This window comes from Myxocyprinus asiaticus, chromosome 2 (assembly GCF_019703515.2).
Source record: "Myxocyprinus asiaticus isolate MX2 ecotype Aquarium Trade chromosome 2, UBuf_Myxa_2, whole genome shotgun sequence".
Classification (NCBI taxonomy): Eukaryota; Metazoa; Chordata; class Actinopteri; order Cypriniformes; family Catostomidae; genus Myxocyprinus; species Myxocyprinus asiaticus.
This window is the reverse complement of record NC_059345.1, coordinates 52,944,232-52,969,816: the sequence shown is the minus strand read 5'-3', so window position 1 is coordinate 52,969,816 and position 25,585 is coordinate 52,944,232. Positions and strand designations below refer to the sequence as shown.

At 38.4% G+C, this 25,585-nt stretch overlaps 1 protein-coding gene across 2 annotated transcripts in view; it reads right to left on the bottom strand.

Annotated features, from left to right (window-relative positions):
* Nucleotides 1-25,585, bottom strand: part of LOC127452073 (arf-GAP with Rho-GAP domain, ANK repeat and PH domain-containing protein 2-like) — a 154,445-nt gene that overhangs the window by 65,502 nt on the left and 63,358 nt on the right. For both annotated transcript variants that reach the window (XM_051717252.1, XM_051717257.1), the window contains exons 11-15: nucleotides 24,221-24,420; nucleotides 19,047-19,132; nucleotides 18,212-18,394; nucleotides 12,235-12,409; nucleotides 8,870-8,995 (exon numbers count right to left, since the gene is read on the bottom strand). In XM_051717252.1, coding sequence (XP_051573212.1) covers nucleotides 8,870-8,995; nucleotides 12,235-12,409; nucleotides 18,212-18,394; nucleotides 19,047-19,132; nucleotides 24,221-24,420 — 770 coding nt within the window. The remainder of the gene's footprint in view (nucleotides 1-8,869; nucleotides 8,996-12,234; nucleotides 12,410-18,211; nucleotides 18,395-19,046; nucleotides 19,133-24,220; nucleotides 24,421-25,585) is intronic.

The window sequence follows — 25,585 nt, the reverse complement described above, 5'->3', positions numbered from 1 at the left end:
CGAAGCACCCAGGGGCGTTCTCTGCAGTGCACCAGTGCAGAGGAGGGAGAAGCCGCTGAAATGCGCCGTCAGATCCAGCAGAGGTGAATGAACAGTGCTATTCAGCTCAATTAGCATGACCGTTCGGCTCCAAAGAGAAAATCTGAATGAGTGGTTGCATACCAGCTCCTTTTATACCCGTATGTTCGGGGGAGTGGCATGCAAATTCCACTCGCCAATTTTCATTGGCCTTTTATCAAAGACCAGAGGTGTCTCGGGCTCCCAAGAGTGACCCCTAGTGTCACTACATCGACACCAATGTCGAGTGAGTGACAGATAGGGAATGATAACTACACATATACAGTGCATTATTCATGTTCTTGACAAGACTGGAACATCCCTGAATTGTAAATCTCCATTACGCCTGTTATGTCAAGCTCATTTTCTTCATATTTGTATACACCCATTGGCCATGGCTGTCTTCACCTGTGATCATCCAAGGTTACATGACTAAACAGGGCAGTGTGCTGTCTAGAGCAGTGGAGCCAATTAAAAACCACCTCATTTTATGCACAAATCCACCAATTGTATTTAATAGAATCAACCAAACATGTGTAGGTATGAAACACTTCTGCTTTTGAAATCAAACTATGTAAATAAACTAGTGCTGTCAATCGATTAAAGCTTTTTAGCACGATTAATCGCATAATTTTGAAAGTGCTTCTTTTTCTGTCAAAATGCACTTATTTCCTTCTTAGGAAAGAAAACAAATGTCATGGTTACTTTCGTAACCTCCATTCCCCGATGGAGGGAACGAGACGTTGTGTCGATGTAGTGACACTAGGGGTCACTCTTGGGAGCCCCAAACACCTCTGATCTTTTTTTAAAAGGCCAATGAGAATTGGTGAGTGGAATTTGCATGCCACTCCCCCGGACATACGGGTATAAAAGGAGATGGTATGCAACCACTCATTCAGGTTTTGCGCTGAGGAGCCGATATAAGGTCCTTTTCATTTCAGCAGGTAGTTCAGCATTGTGGCAAGAGGGACACAACATCTCGTTCCCTCCATCAGGGAACGGAGGTTACGAAAGTAACCATGATGTTCCCTATCTGTCACTCACTCGACATTGTGTCGATGTTGTGACACTAGGGGTCCCTATACAAAATGCCACAACTAACTGAACTGTGTTACGTGAAGTGGCAGTGTGTGATGGGCAGACTACTGTGTGTCTTGTAGCCAGCGCACCAGGCCGTCACATAACCTCCCCCAACATTCTTTATGAGCATCGAACAGTCCTTCAGGAACAAGTCGACTGCCCAACAAATAGGTGGACAGGCTAGCCCAGCCAAAGCCTCTTTTCCTTCTCTTTTCTCCCCAAAAAGAGTGGAATTTGTTAACTGACTGGGAGCCCTAAGTGTCTACGTTGGGGGGTGTCACTCCCAAGGGGAAGACACTGCAGAGACCACACCCTGCCCAAAAAAAGGGGGGCATTTTGAGTGGAAATACGTCACATGGTCTTTACCGAGCCTTGTCGGAAGTATGTCATGTGGAGAGGTCCCATGGTAGGTCCTACCCAAAGGGGGAGGAGTTTCTACACAGCATGGCGACCGGGGGCAGAGGGGCCTCTGCCCAAGGAAGATGCAGTTTACCGACAGGGAAATGATTTTGCGGAAAATATCACATGGGGTTGCCTTCGGGGAACCAGTGCATGCAGAGCACCTATCTCAGTACAGGGCCTCATTAGCGCACTTACTGAGCTGGCAGCGAGTTTCTCCGCAAACCAAGGTCGGTTACCGAGCGCAGTTCCTGCATCAATCCCAGGTCAGAACTACCTTAATGCAGTTCTTTTAGCGCCTTGGCTTGGTGTACTTGCAGGAGAGCCATGGCATGCAGGGCGGAGATGGCTTGTCCAGTGGCACTGTAGGCCTTAGCCGTCAGGGACGACGTAACCCTACAGGCCCTGGATGGGAGTTTCGGGCGCCCATGCCAGGTGGCGGCGCTCTGTGGACATAAGTGCACCACGAGCGCCTTATCCACCTGGGGGATCACCGAGCTCCTCATGCACTTCCGGGAAGAAAGGAACAAGGGCGCGGCTGTGAGAGGCGCCCCGAGCCCAGGAACCAATCATTGGGTTGCGAGGGTTCCAGGGAGAGTGGAGGGTTCCACTCTAGCCCAACACACCCGGCCGCCCGGGAAAGCATGTCCTCATTTCCAAATCAGCCTGGGCCTGTGTGACCATTCCCGAAGGAGGAAGCCCTGTCGAAGCCTCTGCGTCTGACTGCACGAGCCCACTCTCCGATACTGCGCTTGATAACTCATCCTCTTCCCGGGCTCTGAACGAGGGGTCGAACTCGCCCTGAGACGAGCCGGCGATCTTGTCCAAGTGCACGACCGGGGCAAGCGAGCGTGCTGGGGACTGGTAGGTCCGTGGGGGGATACCCGGCAGAGGTGGTCCCATTGAGGTCCCCAAATCGCCCCCAGTGCTAACTGGCACAGCCTCATACCCGTAGGTAGAAGGACCAAGGCGGGGAGCCGCTGGGGTGGCTTGCTTTCTTACGAATGCAAGCCGTGACCGCAAGGTGGCCGTGGTCATGTTCTCACAATGAGGACATGATCCATCCACGAACGATGTCTCCGCGTGGGCAGCGCCCAGACACGTAAGACAGCGATCGTGGCCATTGGAAGCGGAGAGATAACGACCGCAACCAGGAATAACACGCAAACGGAAAGGCATCTTTAAAAAGACGCGTCATTTAAAAAGACGTTCCATGTGTGCCGCTCTTTCAGAAAGTAAATATACTCTTTTAGAATATACTCTTTTAAATGTTCTGCCAAAGCACCCAGGGGTGTTCGCTGCAAACCACAGAAGCAGAGGGGGAGAAGCCGCTGAAATGCACCGTAAGATCCAGCAGAGAGAGGTGAATGAACTCGGCGGATGAATTCAGCTCAATGAATAGGACCGCTCGGCTCCAAAGAGAAAATCTGAATGAGTGGTTGAATACCAGCTCCTTTTATACACGTATGTCCGGGGGAGTGGCATGCAAATTCCACTCGCCAATTCTTATTGGCCTTTTAAAAAAAGATCAGAGGTGTTTGGGGCTCCCAAGAGTGACCCCTAGTGTCACTACATCAACACAACGTCGAGTGAGTGACAGATAGGGAACAATATGTAGCAATAATGCTTTATTAACATTTTCCCAACAAAGCCTTCCACAGTATAAAGATATAAATGCAAAAAAAAGGACCAATTCAAGTAACATTAAATGTTTCACAAAGTCTAAATGAGAGGTTGACTAATTAAGTTATTATTATTATAATTATTATTCTAAAAATAATAATAATTATTATTATTATTATAGAATTAGTCCACATGGGTTGCATTTTCATTGCAATGGGCATTAAATTTCTTAAACTCTCATCCTCCACAATATTAATCGACCAGCAGACTGTGGCTATCTGCTTTGGTACAGAAATAGTGCAGCTGCGTTCATGATTCTTGTCAGGGCGTCAATGCCAGTGTCAAGCACCACTTTGAGCTCCATAGGAAAAGCACTCTCAGACAAGTCTCGTTTGGCATTTTTGAGACTTGACATGCTTCTGTAGTAATTAAATTGCACCTTACAGAGATTTCTATCACATGTCCCATCTGGGCTTGTTTTGTACAACAAATAGCATTAAGAGGTCCTTTCTCCATTATGTTTCTGCTGACATAGATTCGCTGTTGTTTATGTGTGTGTGTGTGTGTGTGTGTGTGTTGTGAAGTGTGCGTCTGTGTAATGACTCCGGGCGGACACATCAACACATCATAAAGGTTCCACCCTTCCAACCAGTGTCTATGCTGGTTTATGCTTTATTAACAGTAAATGCATTAATCGCGATAAAGGAAAATTACAGAGTTAAACTTTTTTAATTATTCGCATGCGTAAACGCGTAAATTTTGACAGCTCTAAAATAAACATAAAATCATGCATTGAAGAACACTGCATTCATGGCCAGTTGTGTTGCTCTTAATGTATCAAATTACATGCCAATTCATCTTTACTGGGCACTCTGCTTGCATTTTATCAGCAAAGAATGTTAAATAAGGAGTGATTTAGCAACTGCAACACAAAAATGTATGCACGCTTTCAATCTGCTGCATGTCTGAATGCTGAGAATTTTCAGAGAAAACAGAATTATCTTTATGACAATGGCTGCTTTTTGCCCACTTTTTAATCTATAAGGGGCCATTCACACAAGACGCATTCCTGAAATTAAAAAAAGCTTAAGAGTAAAAGAATACAGGGCCCACGAGACACAAGTTTAAGTGTTTTTAACTTGACGTGGTGTCTTAAAAATGTGGTGCTCATGGCATGAGATGCTGAACAAAGACAAAGACTATCATCTGACGGATATGTACAGTGCATTCAGAAAGCATTCAGACCCCTTCAATACAGACACGGCCCCTCATTCTTCTCTATTCAGTTAACAAATGTTGTTTTTTCCCTCAGTTGTGTTTAAAGCATATATTATTTTACCTAAAATCATCATCAGTTCCCATAAGTTCATTTAAGCTAGCCGACACCTAAGAGAGCTCTGGCGACCACCAATTTCTGCAAAGAAATCTAAATCTTCTGTGGTTGTAAAACATTGGGTCATATCCTAAAACCTGTTAGACCAATTATAGATTATTGAACACAATAAATAACATATTGTTCTAAATTACAGCACAGTAAAACTGTTTTGACACAACTCTAAAACTCTAAAGGTCAAAACAAAGTGTTGTGAGCATTTATGTGTGGTGTATGAGTAAAATGATTCATATGTATGTGAGTTTATAGTCTGGAGCCCGGCACAGCATAGTTAAGAGGTTTAGTCATCGACAGACATGCCTCAAAATAATCTTGATTCATCATTTGCACAGGCGGAACCTCATGGGGTCGTTCTTTCATTTGCGGATGGATGTTGTTTGCTATGAAAGGATCACAACATTGATCCAGATGAAATGAATGAGTCTTGATTGAGAAGTTGCCCCGGCATGGAGACCCACAGCTTCCAACGGTGAGAGGCAATGGGAGCTTGTTTTAGATACATTGTCCCCTTTAGAGCATGGGGTGTTTCACATGTACACACAAACACACACAGAAATACCACTGCATGATTTATGAAGGGGCAGATGTGGTTGTTTTCTCCACTTCCCCTAAAAGCATGATTCCTCTGTCAGTGTCAGTGGAAGCTCAGTGCAGGCAGACACACACACACACACACACACACACACACACACACACACACACACACACACACACACAAACACACAATTTCCAAGCTATCTAAATTAGGACATACCATATCCTTCTACTGTTTAAATATAAAGTTAATTATAATTTCTACTGTATAGACTAACCCTAACACACACCCTAACCTTATAAGAAAACGTTTAGCAATTTAAGAGTTAAAAAAACAACAACAACAAAAAAACACTTACCATAATTGTCCCCAAAGGGAGGGTTTGTCAGATTTAGTTCATTTCTGGGGACAAATTTGTCCCCGAACTATACAGTAGTTATGCACACACACACACGCACACCAAGCTATCTAAGGGTACGTTTACACGACAACGATGCACAAAAAACGGAAAAGTTTTCCTTTGCGTTTTTGAAAATTTTGCGTACAGACGACAACGTTGTCAAAACGATCCCCGTTCACACGGATCCGCGAAAACGTCTAAAAACGCGCCTGCGCACATAAGCATTCTTCCACAGAGCGGTGAATACAAACAATGAAGATGGCAAAAGCATCGAGCAATTTTGTCTGGATGGACGATGAGGTTGCTTTATTACTACAATTATTTTGCTGGAGAAGCGTCAATAAACTCAAAATCTTGAGTAGCACAAACACAGTCCTGTAGTCCGCCATTGTAGTTTTGAATGTCTTGTGCGTTGTTTTGAAGTACTCGTGTGCATGCCTATAGACTGAACTCTCAAGATTATTAAATAAACTCTGTTCATTTTTACCATCACTTCGTCTCCTGCCTTCTTCTGTATTCCCCCTGCTGACTCTTGGGCTGGTTGGAGAGTAAGTTAACATAACAAGCTGTTGATGTTGACTGGTTTTGGATATCAGACAGAACTCTGATATATGGATATCTTCAGACGGAGAGAGAGGTCTTGTGTACACTGGATCTAACATGCATTTTCACTGCCTCAAGTTTTCATATTCTAAGCATATCATTGAATACTGTACATGGCATCACATCTCTGTCTATAGGCTATATACATAAGCGGTGGTTGAATGAATTGAAGGGTAAAGGTACATCAAATAAAATTAAGTAAATAAATAAATAACATTTAAAACACAAATACATTTTTCCCATCTGAATCCATACATTCATTTCAAGATTTTCAAATTGCAGGTTCTGCCTACTGTACAATGTTCACTCTCCATACAAAACACTCCAAATGAATAAATTGTTGATTATTGTTATTTGCACAGACACCAGTATTCATATTGATAATCATAAATCTCAAATTGATGCCTATCAATCCATCATTCTTTATATATCACTGTTTGTATCACGCTGCTTGTACAGTATGCATTTGCACAGTTATTATAGACAAAATTACTGGCATAACAGACATTCTTTGAAGTATCCAATGGTCGTCACATTTACTTTTAAGTTACAGTACTGTGCAAAAGTCTTAAGATGTTTAACAAAAACATTTGTCCTAAGATGTTTATTTATACCTTCAGCTTTAGTGTGTCAATAGGAAATATACATTTTAGACTCCCAAACTAGATCTGCAACCTAACCTGCGCCCGACGGGAACCGAGAACCCATCGGGTATCGTGCCAGGTTCAGGTCAGTTTGTTAAGTAGGACTTCGGGTTCGGGTCGGGTTTGTAATTAATGAAAAAATAAACAGGCCTACCAAACTTGTTTCGCGCACACGCTCTCACTCAGACACGTATGAATGGATGAGTTAGGGGCCGTTGAAACTGAACGTGTTTTTGTGTGCATCTGCTCTGTTCTATAGTATTCCTACATAAACACATGCTGGACGAATGTCTTTGACTGTTCAACATTGCGTCTTGCTGTTTCTTTAGCGTCTCTCGTGCAGGACCGGCACATTTTTGACACATGTATGTCAAAGTTCTGTTTCATTCGTTGCGCTGCATCTAGATTGTTTTTAGCACAGGTATCACAAAGATTCAGTGTTCTGAAAAAGTTCAGGCTGCAAAGAGGTGACTGTTACATTGTTTAACATTATTCCAGATTGTTCTACACCAAGCAAAATTTCAGTGCTTTATAAAGGGTAAGGCAATGTTTTTCCCCCCTTCTGCTCTAGTGTACTGCGGGGCTGCCATGCCTTGTTAAAGGTGCACTCAGTCATTTTTTCCTCATTTAAAAAGTTTGACTCCTAAAGACATGGATTGTAATTTTGCAATATATGTAGGAAATCATAACCACTCACATTAAAATGAAGACTTCAGTCATATCAGTAACTTTATAAAAACTGTTTTATTCTATATGGGGACTGCCATTTTAGAATCACATGACCAGCTGAATACTACTCGATTAATCTCAGTAACCATCCTGTTATTTGACACTTTCACTCACTGATCAAAGTAACCATGGCTGACTGTGAATTCTTTATTTCTACAATGGCATCTGAAACTGAAAACTACTGATTTTAAATGCTGCTGCATCCAAGCTGCTAGGTGTCAGTGTAAGTCCAAGATGACAAAAATACAAAAGTTACTGAGTGCACCTTTAAAAACTGTGTGTTTACAGTTACAATACTGTAACTAATGTTGCCTATATGTTTACATAAAATACAGCCTATTGCAACAGTACTTGCTAGGAGAAGAAATCATAAAGTCAGTGAGCGATTTTGGGTTCGGGTCGGGTTTCATTTTAAGGCCTGTGCAGACCTCTATCCAAAACATTCCTTTTGCAAATAGAATAGGATAGAATAGAAGAATAGGGAGCCCTGCAACAGATGGCATGGCCCCCACAGAGCCCCCCACTGGACATCGAGTCAGTCTGTGATTACATGAAGAGACAGAAGCAATAGAGACAGCCTAAAGAGATAGAAGAACTGTGGTGAATTCTCCAAGAAGCTTGGAACATCCTTTCTGCCAAAAACCAAGAAAAACTGTGTCCAGGTGTACCTAGGAGAATTGGTGCTGTTTTGGCAAAGATGGTCATGCCAAATATTGATTTAGATTTTTTTATGTTTACTGGACTAAGTTTGATGTTAATTGATAAATGAAAACTATGTATGGCATTATTTTAGTGCTCATAAGCACACACATACACACACTGGTATCAGGAAAAACAAGCAGAGGACCAAAGCGGGCAACCACAGCTTGAGACAGATATCCCACAAGATACTAGATAGAGACAAGCTGGAAAAAACATAAGACCCTATAGTGGAACATGAGCTCCAGATGCTTAAATTACTCCACCAAGAGTCCAACTTAATGTAGGGCCCTTTCCTGGCCCTCTCCCCAGAGACAACTCCCACCTAACCACCAGCGGCCCGCTCCAGATGTTTGGAGAAGAACAGCATGAGCACAGTGGGTGTCAGAGAGACGATATAGAGATGAGAAGAGAAGCACTGATTAAACATTTTTAACATCTTTGAAAAAAGAACATCTTTGTGGGGATTTAGTGTACAGCAGGGATTCTGAGATGGATACCGTACGTGTGTGTGTGTGTGTGTGTGTGTGTGTGTGTGTGTGTGTGATTTGTGCATATTTCGCAAATACGATGCAACAATTTCCAGCCATGGGTGGGGGATAAACGGGAAGTGCAGATGAATATTCATTATAAGCCATTGTTTGGATGAATTTTCAAATGAAGAGGTGGTTTTCTAGATGGATGCATGTAATAGCAGATGGACTCACCAGGTCTTCCTTTCCTGTCCAGAGTGGACTTGCCTGTATTCACAGAGCAATAGAGAAATCCGTCCATGAAAGAACAAACAGCGGCTGGAAAACTACTGTCAAATGCTGCCTCCAGTTTAGGAAAATCTATACAGAGAGAGATTAAAAGAAAAAAAGAAGAAGAACAGCTGATTAGGAATAATCCTATAATGTGGTGGAGATTGGAATTCTGTTTGTGTGGAGATCAGTCTCATTATACAGTATGCAAACCCAGCTCCCGATTCTAGTTTGTTTGTAGTTCTTTCAACTTAAATTCAAAGTATTTAAGAACTGTTTACTTTTGAAGCTTTTTGATAAACGGACAGTCTTCATCCAAGGTGTAAAAAAGCTTCAAATTTACTTTTAACAGCTAAATTGATTGCATTTTAACAGGATATCTCATTGCCTAAGGTTATTTGCTCCGAAGGCCGGCAAAACCTCTCTCCAAACAAGGAGGTTGGAGGTTAGAAGATTAGACTCTCCATGCTCCCCTTTTTCTACAGTACCTCTTCATCTACTCTTCCAACCCAGCCCCCCACCTCTCTCGCTTTAAACGTACTTTTCCACCTTCTACCTTATCACATTTAGATTGAATTAGCTACTATGCTCAGGTTCAATTTTGTTCAGGAGGGCCGGCAGCCCTGGCGAGATTTTATCATGCACTTCCAGTCCCCAACATGGAAAAAGCTCGAATAACTTTAATTGAAAACCCTTTTAAATGAGGGATCTTTCCATTCATCCATCTCTTCCCTCCAGCCACTTATACCTCTCTGTTCAAATGATAGGTATTAAAAGTGATAATGAGATAGGATAGAGAGGAGTCTAATTTGGCAATCACTTCACATATGCTTTAAACATGCAGATTGAGAACCTGCATAAGCAATATATTCAAAAGTATTCATGTGTGTATTTTTCCTTGGAATATAGTAATCCAAGAGAACAACAAAAATTGTGGCAATTTATTGAGGAAATACAGGAATAGCATATAACTTTCTTTTTCAGTATATAAAGGGAAACAATTTGAAATAATGCTCAGTGATGTCATACAATAGCAGTGGATGGTGACCACCCCTTCAAGCTTCAAAAGGATGCAAAAGTATAATTCAAAGGTCTACTAAATTATTCCATGTGATGCATGCCTTGTTCTAAAGGCATAGGATAAGGTTTGGTGAGAAACAAACCGAAAACTAATTTATTATTTCGTGAAAATCTTGACCAACCATTGCTCTCCTGTTCATGAGAGTGCACAAAAGCAGCAGTTCAGCTGCCCCCTCTCAAGAGATGGGGCATTCAAGCAAAAACTCACTTGTTTTTTTACAATCGGACCACCACAGAGATATTAACAACAGAAAACACATCACAGCTGCACACAAACCAGAAAACCGAACTTACAAAACATGACTAAAGAGACTGAAGTCGAAGAAGAGATGCATTTCTATGCCCAGCCTTAGTACTCGGAGTCACATAGGATAATTTATTAGACTTCTGAATTATACTTTGCATCCTTTTGAAACTTGAAGAGGTGGTCACCATCCACTGCCATTGTATGACATCACTGAGCAGAATGTTTTTTCAAATTATATCCCTTTGTGTCCTGAAAAAGAAAGAAAATCATTTTGGTTTAGAACAACACGAGTATGAGTAAATAATGAATTAATTTTCATTTTTGGGTGAACTACACCTTTAAAAGTTAACCCTTTATCCAGTTTAAGATATTTGAGAGCATTGGGAGAGGGGAAGATTATCAATGAATAATGATATTTGAGAGCATTGGCAGAGGGGAAGATTATCAGTGAATAATGACTTAAATTTGGGTATGTACTACACAACATGTACACTATATTCCATATCTTCTGAAGCCATAAGTTAGCTTTTATAATACTTTTATGGTGCTTCTTTGGAGCTTGGTATTTAAAATCACTATTGACTTTTATTGTATGGAAAAAAAAATCTTTCATTTGTACTGCACAGAAGAAAATAATACTGTGTTGAATAGCATTGGAGTGAGCAAATGATGACGTTTTAATTTTTGGGTGAACTAATCCTTTAAGAATGTGTGTGTGTGTGTGTGTGTGTGTGTGTGTGTGTGTGTGTGTGGGCAGGTTTGTGTGGTTTACGAGGACATTTTTTAAGGTTACAAACTGGTAATTACAAGGGTATTATACTAAAATATGTTTTTTTTTTTCTTTAAATGCAGAATTTTTTTTGTGAGGGTTAGGTTTAGGGGTAGGGTTAGGGGATAGAATCTATAGTTCGTACAGTATAAAAATCATTATGTCTATGGAGAGTCCTCATAAGGATAGCCGCACCAACATGTGTGTGTGTGTGTGTGTGTGTGTGTGTGTGTGTGTGAGTGTGTGTGTGTGTGTGTGTGTGTGTGTAAATAAGATCATGATTGGATTATCCGACTGAGAATCACATAAACAAGCCATTAAGTTAATGAGGCCACAACTCCACGCAGATTTAGAGGTTACACGAATGTTGTCCTGCTGGTGTTACGATGGGAGCTTTACAAAATATTGGCAATGTAAAACAGATAGCTTAATTAGGATAGTTGGCATACTTCCTTTAAAGGGCCCAAATGAGCAATGTAATGACAGTTCAATGCAATCAAGTCTAGACACACACAAACACAAACTACTGCTAATTATAGACACTTTCAAGGGAGATTATGTTTGGAGGTAGGGTTAAGTGAGTCCTCCATTAGCCTGTGAGTAATGCCAGTTGTGATGACAATTTGAATCTGAGCACCAAACAGGGCCCCTCCAATCATTTAACCAATCAGCACATAGGCAGTACATACAGAAAAGCAGGACACCAATGCAAATATTCCACAGAAAATGAAATATCGAGCAGGTTTAGAATGTGGCAGGGTGAGTAAATGATGACAGAATTTTCATTTTTAGGTGATCTATTCCTTGAAATTATTTTTCAACCTGTCCTTTACTTATGACAGTATGGAGATAAAACAGTATCAAAACAACTCACAAATGCATGCAACAGATCCACACACGCACACAGCAATCCACAAATGCACTTAACATATCCACATGCGCTCTCAATTTCCAAATGCACACAACAGATCCACACATCTGCTCAATTCACAGTGCATTTGTGGATTGCCTTGTGCGTGTGTGGATCTGATGCATGCACTTGTGAATTGCTGTGTGCATATGTGGATCTGCTACATACATTTGTGGATTGTTGTGTGCATTTGTGGATTGTTGTGTGTATTTGTGTATCTGTTGCGTGCATTTGTGGACTGTTGTGTGCATTTGTGATGTTTTGATACTGTTTTATCTCCATACCTGTACTTATGACAGACACTGCTTCGTGAGCACACACACCTGAGAGCTTGTTATGGTAGAGGAACTCCATCTGCAGTCTCTGGCCTGCTTTCTGAGCCAGCAGGTATGGAGTGGAGTGCTCAGGGTCACCCGTCGCACACATTATGTCTGCCCCACTGAAAACCAGGGCCATGGTCTGCAGGACATTAGGCAGAACCACCGCTGCACAGAGGGCCTTCACACACACAGAGGATAGGAACAAAATTGTTTTAAATATATATATATATATATATATATATATGATTCAGAGAGCAAAAATACAGATTGCCCAGTGACCCAATGCCAGTGTAAGAATTTGTTTATGGGCCTGAGTATACACTATTATACTCAAACAATCTGACGTCCGCTGATCATGTGCATGTTTTATGTATTGCAAACGTAAACATTTGGATTTTTTTGTGTATTGAACATTGTTGTTGTGAATTATGTAAATATATCACCAAGGTTATCTAGCTGGCCAACACAGTTGAATCAAATGTTGAGTCAAATGATTGTTGATTATGTAAATGTCTTTTTATACCTTTCAAATGAAAAAGGTTTTATATTAATAAATTGAACAATGTTGTTACTTACTAATGTTGTTGCATATCCTGCTGAATTCTCAACAAGGTAATATTATCTAGCTGACTAACAGATTTTGACTACATTTTTTTGGAAGCATAAAACAAATCAGTAATGTTTTGCACAGTATGGTATCATTTTCCAATAAAAAGGTGTGTTTGACATCACAGCCTTTTCAGTTATATTACAGTTGTATAATTTCCAGCTTTTAAAAGCAATTTACTATTGAAGTTTGTTTGTTTACTTTAAAAAAAAAAAATCATTAAAGTTGAATATTTAATTCATACACACAAACAACATGTTGCTAACAAAACAATTTCATATTTTTTATGGTGGGGCCAGTGAACTCAACTATGCTCCAACTGGGCCAGCAGGAAAAATCCCTGTGATTGCACATCACAGCAAAAAAGTTTGTACACAAACTATGCAGACAGACACACACACACTAGGGCTGGGCAATATATCGAATATTAACGATACAATCGAGATAATTTTGCTGATGATGTAAAATTGACCAATATCGTCAATATCGCGATGATTTCAATGTGCTTTCATTTGGCCATTAAGTTTCATCAAGAGCGCATCAGTAGACTAATTTCATGATCCTTCAGGGCAGCACAATTAAACAAAATAACATCAGAATGGCAAGTTGTGATAATTAATCCACAAAAGGCTGTGATTTAAAGACAGATAAACGGTCTGTGTGTGATTCAGAACAAACCAGTAATGCACTGATCTGTGTGCACTCGCATGGCGGCGCTCTCAGATCAGTTCACGTGCATTGAGAAATCAAAGTAATGCAGGTTCAAGCATTCGTGCAATTCCAAACATTAGTAACTGTTACAAGTTATTATACAAATCTACTAACACGAGATTCGTGAAATGCAGAACATTGTAAACTGTCAAATACACATAGACCTTTTTCACAGACTGCGATGACGCGTTTCCGTCTTTAAGCAGCGTAAATCTAGCAACTTTTTTATATGATCATTTTTTTTAAATATTGAGTGTAAGTTTATAACATTATGCTTTGTGTTATATGACCCTGGAATCAGTTTAAAAAAATGAATTACCACAGCGGCGAGGGGGTTTCGATTACAGCTGCTGAGAGTTTTTTTTCTTTTTTTTTTCTGGAAAGTCATTCAAATGTTATAGTGGATTTTTTCTTGTGTTCTTGGAGCAAATGGGTAAGTGAAAATAATATTTGCTGTGATCTCCCATTTACTCCCATTCACTGTTGTCGAAGTTTACCCTGCAGTCATTTACTTCCGCGTTCCAAAACCCAGAGTGTGAAAAAGGTCTATTGCCTTTTCTGTGTAGAAATAAAAGCTCCTTGTGAAGTTGAAGTAAATACTGCAGCACTTTCGGTGTCAAAATAAAAGCCCCAAGGTGAAGATGAAGTAAACAGGGCAGAAATATATTACTTTTGTATAACGCAAATCTAATAATCAGAATAATAATGATAATTCAGCATTATATTGTAATACGTGTCCCACAGTAATAATTTATTATTATGCAATGTTCAACTGGGGTTTCAAAAATAAGTCAGTGAAGTAGCTGTGCACAGTAAAAACATTTGAAGGTCAATAATGCTTTTTGTTAAGCTACTATGTATCATTGTGTATGAAATATATATATAAAGTGCATATCGATGACAATGATTGAATTTCACTCTCCCTTGTGTTTATTTAATGAAAAACAAATATTTAGATTTGTATTTAATGTCTTTAAAATATTCAATCTACTTGGCTACAATGGCTATGTGGATGAAATGATGGTTCCTCTGATAAAAAAAAACAAAAAAAAGTTTGAGCCATTTTAGAGCACCATTCTTATCGAGATATATATTGAATATCGTCCATAGGCTGAAAAATATAGAGATATAATTTTTTAAGACGTATCACCCAGCCCTAACACACATGCAAGCCGATGCACAAAGAATACACCTAAACTGACAGCACATGATGAATTAACTTACAACAGTGTTAAAAGCACCATTCCTATTGCAGCTTTGGAAATCAAACATTTGTTGAATGCAGCAGAATGGTTTAGCATTCTAGCAGAAAATAACATTGACATTGACAGGAAATGTGGCATCCATATAAAGAATACTGTCTGTCCAATTAAAAGGAGATGGAGGGGGAAGAAGTCAATAAATACAATAGTGTGTGTCTCTCCAAAAGCAGAAAGAGAGAGACAGAGAGAGAGTGAGCGGGCGAATGTAATTTAGTCGAACACTGCTTTCATCTAACATAGCCTGATCCAGCTAAGCTATCGATCCCCCTCAAACAAGTCAGATCCACTGAGAACAAGGACACTGAGACAGTAAACCACACACATACACATCCAAAACCACAAATATGTACTCTAATGCCTATACCTGCCGCTGCCAAATACATCACAATGACAAACACACACACACACACATGTAAATTTCAGTTATGGAAAGCAGGGTTGGGAAAATTTCAGAATTTAAAAACAGGCTTCTTTTTGATTCATGAGCTGGAATTTGAATTGAATTGTACTCGTCCCAGAATTGGAATTGGAATGACAAGAATGAAATAAAATGACATGATTCATTTTGACTAATTATGCCTGTTTATTCCCTGATAAACAATAGAAAAAATGATTATAAGGAAATAATTTGGCATAAATAGCCAAAATTAATATTTTTCTGAATCAAAATTAATAACTGACATATTTTTCTAAACTAGTCATAATTAACACAACCATCAAAATAGATTACAATTTATTAAAGTTTATCTGTCTATCTATCTATCTATCTATCTATCTGTCTGTATGTCAAGGGCTGTTTCTAGCTATATGTGGTATTATTGGCTCTGAGCTACCAGGGGAACCTTTTTTTTAATATATTCAAATTTGTTTAAGACTGCATTGTGGGGTCATTCTTGGGTGGGGGAGTGGGACTCCTCCAAGTAGGAATTCACTTAGGGCCCCCATATGCTCAGAAACAGCCATCCATCCATCCATCCATCCATATATATACACTACTGGTCAAAAGTTTTGAAACACTTACTCATTCTTTATTATAATATTTTTTTACATTTTAGAATAATAGTAAAGTCATCAAAACTATAGAATAACATAAATGGAACTATGGGAATTATGTTGTGACTAAACAAAATCCAAAATAAATCAAAACTGAGTTATATTTTAGCATATTCAAAGTAGTCACCCTTTGTCTAGAATTTGCAGACATGTACTCTTGACATTTTCTCAACCAACTTCTTGAGGTATCACCCTGGGATGCTTTTTAAACAGTACTGAAGGAGTTCCCATCTATGCTGGGCACTTATTGGCTGCTTTTCTTTATTATTTGATCCAAGTCATCAATTTCAAAAACATTTTTATTTTAAATTAAATGTTAGTTTTATAATTAAATAAATTAATATGGGGTCACAATTATATTTTTGTCTACAAAACTAATTTCAAATATTTAAACATACGCCTTCAGATCAAAAGATTTTTAAGATCATGAGAAACATTTCAGTCAAGTGTTTCAAAACTTATGACCGGTAGTTTATATATATACATACATATATATATATATATATATATATATATATATATATATATATATATATATATATATATATATATATACACACACACACACAGTATATATACAGTATAAATGTATTTGAATTAATTACAAATTTACTGTGTAGTTTTTCATTTGATTATTAATACCATTTAATGTTTCAGAAAATCCCTGTGAACATGTTTATTGGTAAATCATTCTAAAAAATAAAATTATTAAAAATGACACTCACAGCGTTTCTTTTTTTTTTTTTTTTTTTGATTACAATTCCACATCCTGTTTGGTACCTCAATTCAGATTCGGGAATTTAATTTGAATTTAAAAGGACTTCGAAATTTAATTCTGAATGGTGCATAATCCTGATGGGAAAGCATTACAGCAGTTCCTGTGTCACCTCAGAGCATGACACAACCCCACAGAGCATCCCTTTAAGTGCATGTGTGTGTGTGTTCACTAGGTCTCGTATGCTGAAGAGACTTTCTGGAGGTCACCGAGTTAACGAGTCTAATTGGAGTTTAGGAGTATAAATCCACAAAAAGAAAAGCAGTGATGCCATATATAGAAGATGTCATATACTGTATGTGTACTGTGCAACTTTGGAAAACTTAAAGTCGCATGCACTGTACACACAAAGGCACCCAACATTTAGAATCTAGTAGTATTTTTATATCTTATAAACTCAAAAATTTCAAGTTAAACAAAAGTATCAGACAAAAAGTGCAAAAAAAAAAAAAACTTAAAGACATACCTGTAAATCACATCAGAGCTTGAACAAGAAACTTTGAGGACAGGGGTGGATTGTTTTTAGAGCATTCTGTTTGTTTCCCAAATGCACCTTTCCATTTATAATCTAATCTCACCTCTGGATGTACCTAGACTTTTTTATCTCTCTTTCTCCCTCCCTCTTTCTCTCAGTCTCTCTCTCTCTCTCTCTGACTTTAGCTTCACACACAGTTAGCAATTGTACAACTTTTTAGAAGAGCCCTGAAAACTCCCCAGTGATGCTCCAGTCACACACACACACACACACACACACACACACACACACCTAATCCACAGTTCCACTTCCCCTCCCCTCTCCAATCCTCTCTTCCCTTCTCGTTCCCTCTCCTTTCCCCTCGTCTCTGGGGAAGTAAAGCAGGCTTGATCTCTGTTTGTGCTGATAGCGAGGAAAACAGCGTCTTTTTGGCTTAGGGAAAGAACAATATGGACAAACTCAGCAGGACCAATCAAAACACGCATACAAATTCAGCATAGTGATGTGGTAATTATTATGCATATACACAGGGAAGCCTGTTAATTCAAAATACATCAATTATCTTCTTTCAATTTATGTAATTTCTGGCATTAAAAATACATGGTGTTTTCTCTCGGAGCTATGGTTAAGTCATATACAGTACAAGAGCAGTTGGCTCGCTGGGATCTGGGTTCGAATTCGGCCTGGTTCATGTTCAGATCCTGTTCCTGATTTTCTTGTCTGCCTCTACTGTCCTCTAAAATTAAGTTTAAAAAGCCAAAATTTTAATTTGTACAGCACTTTGATTGAAGGTGCATTTTTCTGTGCTATGCATAAGCAAAATCTTAGCATGGTTTTAATAAAACCCTGGTAACCTGATCCGTAAATCTGTGGGAGTCAGTTACTATGGTAACCCTGATTTACACCTGGGCTACCAGGTGAGCCGGAGCAACAACAGGTGTAAACACACACACACACGCACGCACACACACGCACGCACACACAACCACCAACATTTCCTTCTGGCCTAATGGGCCTTTTAATGAGGCAGAGAAAAAATAACACTGAGTCAAAGGCCAACGTTACCACACACACCACAAACACACACATACACACACCTTGTTGAGTTCCTCCTGGGTGTTTAGACCTTCCAGAACTTTCTTGTACTTCCTCTCCTTGTACTTCCTGCGAATAAAGAGTGCCCGCTGCTCTGACGATGGCTGCTTGCAAAGCTCTTCCTCTGGGGGAAGATTTGCTGCCCAGAAGCTGTTTGAATTTTTATTCCCAACCTCTAAAAACAGCTAGAGAGATGGACAGTGACAGAATGTAAATTAAATACACTTAAAGGGATAGTTCACTCAAAAATGAAAATTCTGTCATTGTTTACTCACCCACACGTTGTTCCGAATCAGTATGACTTACATTCTTTTGCGACACACAAGACGACATGTTAACCTCAGTGACTGAGGCTTACATTCTGAATGTCTCCTTTTGTGTTCCATGGAAGAACATACAAGTTATACAAGTTTGGAGCAAAAATAGGGTGAGTAAACGATGACAGATTTTTAGATTTTGGGTGAGCTATCCCTTTAATGTGCAGTTAGACATTTTTTTCTACTTTTACACAACTAAATGAATAGTACTCTTGAAAAAAATATTTTTTAATCATGTACAATTGCATAATAAAAGCATTTTTATTTTACATATAGTGTGTTGCCTCATGGGGCCCGCCATGTTGAGATCACATGACCATTCGAATATTACTCACTTTATCTTGGATATTTTTTTTTTACATGCGGAATACATTAAAGGTGCTGTAAGCAAAAAAAAAAAAAAATATATATATATATATATATATATATATATATATATATATATATATATATACTGTATATATATATATATAGAGTACACCTTTAAAATCAATGCATTAAAAATTGGAGAGATTGGTACCTCAATAAGTTCATTGGTCCATATGCTGCTGTCTAACTTCATACTGCGAACCTTTGAGATACCAGGGCCCAAGAACCGATGCTGACCTGGACACAGACACTAATCTGAAATTTGCACAACTATAACAGTAACCACGTTTCCATCCAAGGGTTTTTTGCAACAAAAAGTGTAGTGCATCAAAAAGTTTACCGATATAGCTGATGTAAATGCTAAAATTTCACAAGTGTCGACATAATATTTTTTCGTTTAGCACATAAACTCTATATTGATACTTCAAATGTCACAAAAATCTGGTTTGGAAACACTTTTTGTCGAGAAGATTGGCATTAATGCAAAAATATAGTGTTAAATGACAGAATTTACCCCAATCGTTAGCCTGTGTTAATCATGACGACAAGGTAATTCATTGTCCTTGAAGCATTACTCGCACTGTTATGGGTTGGTCTTAACGGCATACCTGCACAGATCTGATACTGCAAACACATCTGCGTCATGACACTTCCAGGAGTGCCAACACAAATATTTCCTATCATGGAGAACAAATGAATGGCCACTCTTTGTGATTACTTTAATCGCGGTACACATACGTTTATTTATTACATTTCTTTTCCATGGCATTCAAAATAATAGACGGTAGTCATGGAATTAGCCCAAAATACAAAAAATATATAATTTCTGTGCACGAAGATGTTTTAAATAAAAAATAAATACACAATACTAGGAGAAAAGCTTCAGTGTGCTTTTTTTGGAATACTAACATATAGCCCGATTCTATTAAATTATTGTTTAGCTTACTTTTGAAAAAATGCTGGCAAAATTCCCTGTATTAAATAAAATAAATTACCAAACAAATAAAGCATTAAATAAAAACATAATAATTACCAAATGAAAAAAATATAATATTGTTAGGGCTATATAATTGCCTTTTCTTCAATAAGCCTTACCCTGTTCTGTAGATGAAAAAAAGTTGGCTGAATGACATTCTCAGAATGTTCTAAAAAATGTTCAAGACTATAAACTATCAAAACTTTTTGTCCAATGAGATCACTTTCAGAAAACTAGCTTTTGAACATTTTAAAATTTTTAAATATTTTAAATCTAACCCTCTTTACCTCGGAACGCATTTGCTGAGCTTCTTCAGAAAATGTAAATTGCATTATGACGCTAAAATTTATTTGAGATGACAATCAAGTTCAGTTGGTCGTTAAAAGTTGCTGGACAAATATGTGGGACATAATGCAGTTGTGATGGCAATGCTTTAGATTAGATGATTGTTCAAAATAGCCTATTGAATATCAGGAATGTATCATATGTAAACCCTGATATTACACCGCATACATTTTTCTTTAATAGCTGTGCACACAACATTTACACATCGATGGATAGTCCTTATACTAAGACCGAAAGTTTCCCCCACTACTTGGGGCAGGTTGCCAGCATGAACAGGGCTGTGAAGATCCACTTTCGGGTCGGAACCGGTGGCAACCTGCGATAGGCGCAACATCAGGACCAATATTACAGTCCTATCAGAAGGGCAACTGCTCCCTTTTGACTGCAATTCCTCCTCTTCTGATTGCATTTATTTGTGAAATTAAAATGACAGTAGCTGGCTAATTTCAATGAATTGTCTCAATACTCTCCCCATTTTACCAAAACTTCGGGGGAAAGAAATTAGGGACATCTGGAAGGCAAAAGATACACAATTAGCGATATACACACATTTCTGTATGGAAATGGCTTAAGGGCACATTTCTTTTGCGAAAACTTATGCGACAAAGTGTTTTTTTAAGCATGATGTCATCACGCACACCATTTTTATTGATAAAAGGCCATTTGAATGGAAACAGGCAGAATACGGCAAATTTCTCTAAAAAAAAACATTGTGCATTTTCACTTTGCCGATAACAAAACAGTGCAAAACGTGGATGGAAACTAGGTTAGGGTTAATTAAACAGCCAACAACAGTATGTCTTGAAGCTGTGTTAGTAACCAGATGATATAGTGTTCCTGTGTAGAGAAACTGTTAGTCTCACTTCCACTCGAAACTAAACACAGCTTCAAACTGAAAGCGTATAAAAGTAATGACTCATATGATATACACACAGAAAGACTTGCACTCATTATACATTTCATCATATCCTTTCCTGGCACTCTTTTCTCCAGCCTGCTACAGCTATAATTGCAAATGAAAGGCGCGAAAAAGACATTAATTGCTAATGAATCATAAGTAATTAATTGTGTTTTTTGGTCTGTGCATTTATTTCGCTGATCTCCAGGCACCGTCATAGTCGTTGTTTATGTGTGAAACAGATGAATTAAACATGGCAGGGAGAAACACATATTTGAATATGGTGCGTGTGATTTTCCAGCATAATTAGCAGCATTTTAGAGTACCAGTTTGCCATCAAATATCATTAGAGCCGCCTGAAATCCAACAGGACTAAAGAAGTTTTGTGTCTGTGTGTGCATTAAGGGGACTCAGTAAGGGATTTGTAGTGCCATCTATGTAAACTTCCAAGACATAAAAGTACCTTAAACACACAGTGAGAGGCACAAAATGTGAAAGAATGTGAAAGTGAAAGTGGAGATTTATAGTAAAAAGGGACTTAATTACTGATATGTTTCTCACGCACACCTATCATATCACATCTGAAGACATGGATTTAACAACTGGAGTCTTATGGATTACTTTTATGCTGCCTTTAAGTGCATTTTGGAGCTTCAAAGGTCTGGTCACCATTCACTTGCATTGTAAGGACCAACAGAGCTGAGTTATTCTTCTAGAAATTGTTGTGTTCAGCAGAAGAAAGAAAGTCATACACATTTGGGATTGCATGAGGCTGTGTAAATGATGAAAGAATTTTCATTTTTGGGTCAACTATCCCTTTAACTCACTTATATCGTTTTGTTTCCTTATACCAAACTAATAAAAGGAATGAAGAGTTGAAAAATGTACATTCTCAGAGTTTCTATGGAAACAGCAGTGTGAACGTCTCCAATCACAGCTTTCGATTTAAAGAACTTATTGCCATTACACATGTAAAGAAACAGACAAACCCAAATATCTGTCACAGAGCTACCAATCCTGATTGATATCAGAGAGTGAGTGAGAGAAAGAGAAACAGGGTAAAAAAAAAAACAAGGAGGAACATCAGATAAGTATTATAAATGTGTAGATGGATTGTGAGAAAGAAGAAATCACTTCAACTGTCTCTCTCTTTCGCACACTCTTTGTCACCTACTGAGGACAATTTGCTCTCCTTTAATCGTTAGCTTTTTTTATATTCCCTCTCTCTCTCTCTCTCTCTCTCATTCTCTCTCCTAATCATCAAAGACAGAGGCACAGCTAATTAAAGTGTCTGTGCCACAGATTTCATGAAGGCTGCAGTACACATTTAAGAAAAATGTCTTCACACTCTATGGCTTATTCAGCACACGTTCAGCCAGTCTTTCCTCTTGTATCATGACCTGATGTAATATTAAATGGCTGAAATAATAAAATCATTTGTGGTGTCAGCGGCTGGTCAGAATAATCTTAGAAATGGCAATTTTATTGGGAAAAACTGAGTGGAGGACAAATGGTGTAGTAGGGCTAGAAGCGCTTATGGATTTTGCACACACTGTATATGTACAGTTGAGAGCTTAAGTGTACATCCCCCTTGCAGAATCTGCAAGATGTTACACTTTGCATTTTGTTTTATAATTATTACTGCCCTGACAAAGCTTTTTGACATAACAGATATTTACATACGCATATTACTCAACACAAAACAATAACTGAATTTACACAAAAGATCCTGTTTAAAAGTTTATAGTACATCCCCTTGTTTCTTAAAATGGTGTGTTGCTTCCTCGATGATCAATGACTGCTTTTGTGCATGAGTCCCTGCTTTTTACTGAGCAGTGAAACCAAAGAATGTGCAATACCAAGAGGATTTTTCTTAAATGGATATTTCACCCAAAAATGAAAATTCTGTAATTATTTACTCACCCTCATGCCATCCCAGATTTGTATTACTTTTTTTCTTCTGCTAAACACAAACGAAGATTTTCTGTAAGTCCATACAATGCAAGTGAATGGTGGCCAGAAATTTGAAGGTCCAAAAAGGACTATATAAAGGTGCACTAAGTAATTTTTTCCTCATTAAAAAAGCTGTACTCCTTAAGAAATAAATTGTAATTTTGAAACATACTGTATGTAGGAAATCATGACCACTCACATTAAAATGAAGACTCCAGTTATATCAGTAAGCTTACAAAAGCTGTTTTATTCTACATGGAGAGGGACCACACATGGGGTCTGCCATGTTAGAATCATATGACCAGCCGAATACTACTCGCTTAATCACAGTAACCATCCTATTATTTGACTTTTACTCATTGGTTAAAGTAATCATGGCTGTCTGTGCATTGTGAATTTTTACACTGGCATCAGTAACTGAAAACTATTACGTTTGAATGATGCTGCATCCTTAGTGCACCTTTAAGTCCATTTTTACTATGAATTCTCCTAATTGCCCAGTAGGTGGCGATATGCACATAGAATGTGAATCGCCAAAAACAAAAGAAGAATGTGGAAGTGAAAGTGAAACTTAAATATTGATCTGTTCTCACCTACACCTATCATATCACTTCTGAAGACATGGATTTAACCCCTGGAATCATATGGATTACTTTTATGTGGCCTTTTTGTGATTTTTGGAGCTTAAAAGTTCTGGCCACCATACATTAGCACTGTATGGACCTACAATGTTGAGATATTCTTCTAAAAATCTTCATTTGTGTTCAGCAAAAGAAAGAAAGTCATGCACATCTGGGATGGCATAAGGGTAAGTAAATGATTAGAGAATTTTCGTTTTTGGGTGAACTGTCCTTTAAGAAAAATTCTCCAGGTACAGCACATTCTTTGGTTTCCCAGCATCTTTTGCCCATCTGAGTTCTTCCCTACAGTGGCTACTGTATATGATGTTGAGATCCGGCTTATATATACAGTATATAGTTTGCTCAAACTATAGCTTAGCTATATAAATATAAATATATGGCAAATATAAATGAATCGGTGTGTGGCTGTTTTGTCATTTTCTGTGATGTAAGTGTGTGTCCACCTTCAATTCTAAGGCTTTGTGTGTTTTCTCTTGGTCTGATCTTTGTGTGCAGTCAGAATTTTTTCTCACCTGAACAATTTTTGCAGATGACCACACCGAGGTTAACTGATGCCCATTCTGGCTCAGGAGCCTGACAGTCAGCGCACTTCCTGTTAGACTTGTTGAACCAAACCTTCTCCAGCACCTCGTAATTGGACAACGCCTCTACAATGGACTCCTGAACTGCCTCCATCCATTCCTCTCTCTCACGTTCTGACTCCGCTGTGAAACTGACACAAATGGCACAGATCTGTTACATGCCATCCTTTTTACACTTTAACAGCCTGTTTACGCACAAAGTAATTAGGGTACATATGTGTACAGTAGGTATATACTGTAGTACATGTGCGTCAAAAAGACCTAAGAAAGCTGTGCAAACATCTGCTACTTGACCCTTAAAAGAGCAAGAATATAAAGATACCTCAGTAAATTAATTTTCTGCTATTTTCCAAGACCCAAAAATTACAATTTAATGTGTAAACCCTTTTAAAAATGTTTTGGTGTTAAAAACATAGCTTGAGTCACTTGGTGTCACATTATGAAAGATGTAAACATTTAATTCATACATATGTATGTATATATATATATATATATATATAATTCCTTATATAATAGAGTTGGGGTACTCGAGTTCGGACTCAGACTCAAGTCCGAGTCACGAGTCCAATTTTAATGGACTTGGACTTGTCACAGACTCGGGTGCATTTTTACTCGGACTTGACTTTTTGTTCGAGTCCAGTCGAGTCCATGGTATTTGAGATGCAATGTAAAAAAAATCATGTAATATAGGGTGACCATACATCCACTTTTTCCCGGACATGTCCTCTTTTTCAGACCTGAAAAACCAAACCGTCTGGCCGGGATTTCAAAATTGCCTCTAAATGTCCGGGATTTGGATTGTCTTCATATTGATGTGCTCTCCACAGTTAGTACTATCATACATTCTGTGTATATACTGTATGTACTTACGTGTGATTATTCTGGCTGAGAGCGGCAGCGCACACTTTTTCAAAGTACATTCTCTCTCTCTCTTGCCCGCGCACTCATGCTGTATGTGTGTATCGCCACACATGCTCTGCCACTCTCATCCAGAAATATTTTATTTTTATTTCTTTTATTTATTTATTTAATCAGGGACAATACACATTAATAATACAAAAGAAATGTAAAATGTGCCAGATTTAGCCAAATTGGCAAATTTTCATCTGTAGTCCCATATCAATAATGTAAGTACACTTTTAAAAGTACGTTCCACAACTCTGCAATTTATTAAACAGAACAAACGTTTTATCAGACTTACGTTACTACGCAAATCCATTTCTAACTGAAAATGTTGACTATATCGAGACAAAATCAAATATGCTAGGGATCAGGGAAATTTAAACTAATATGATG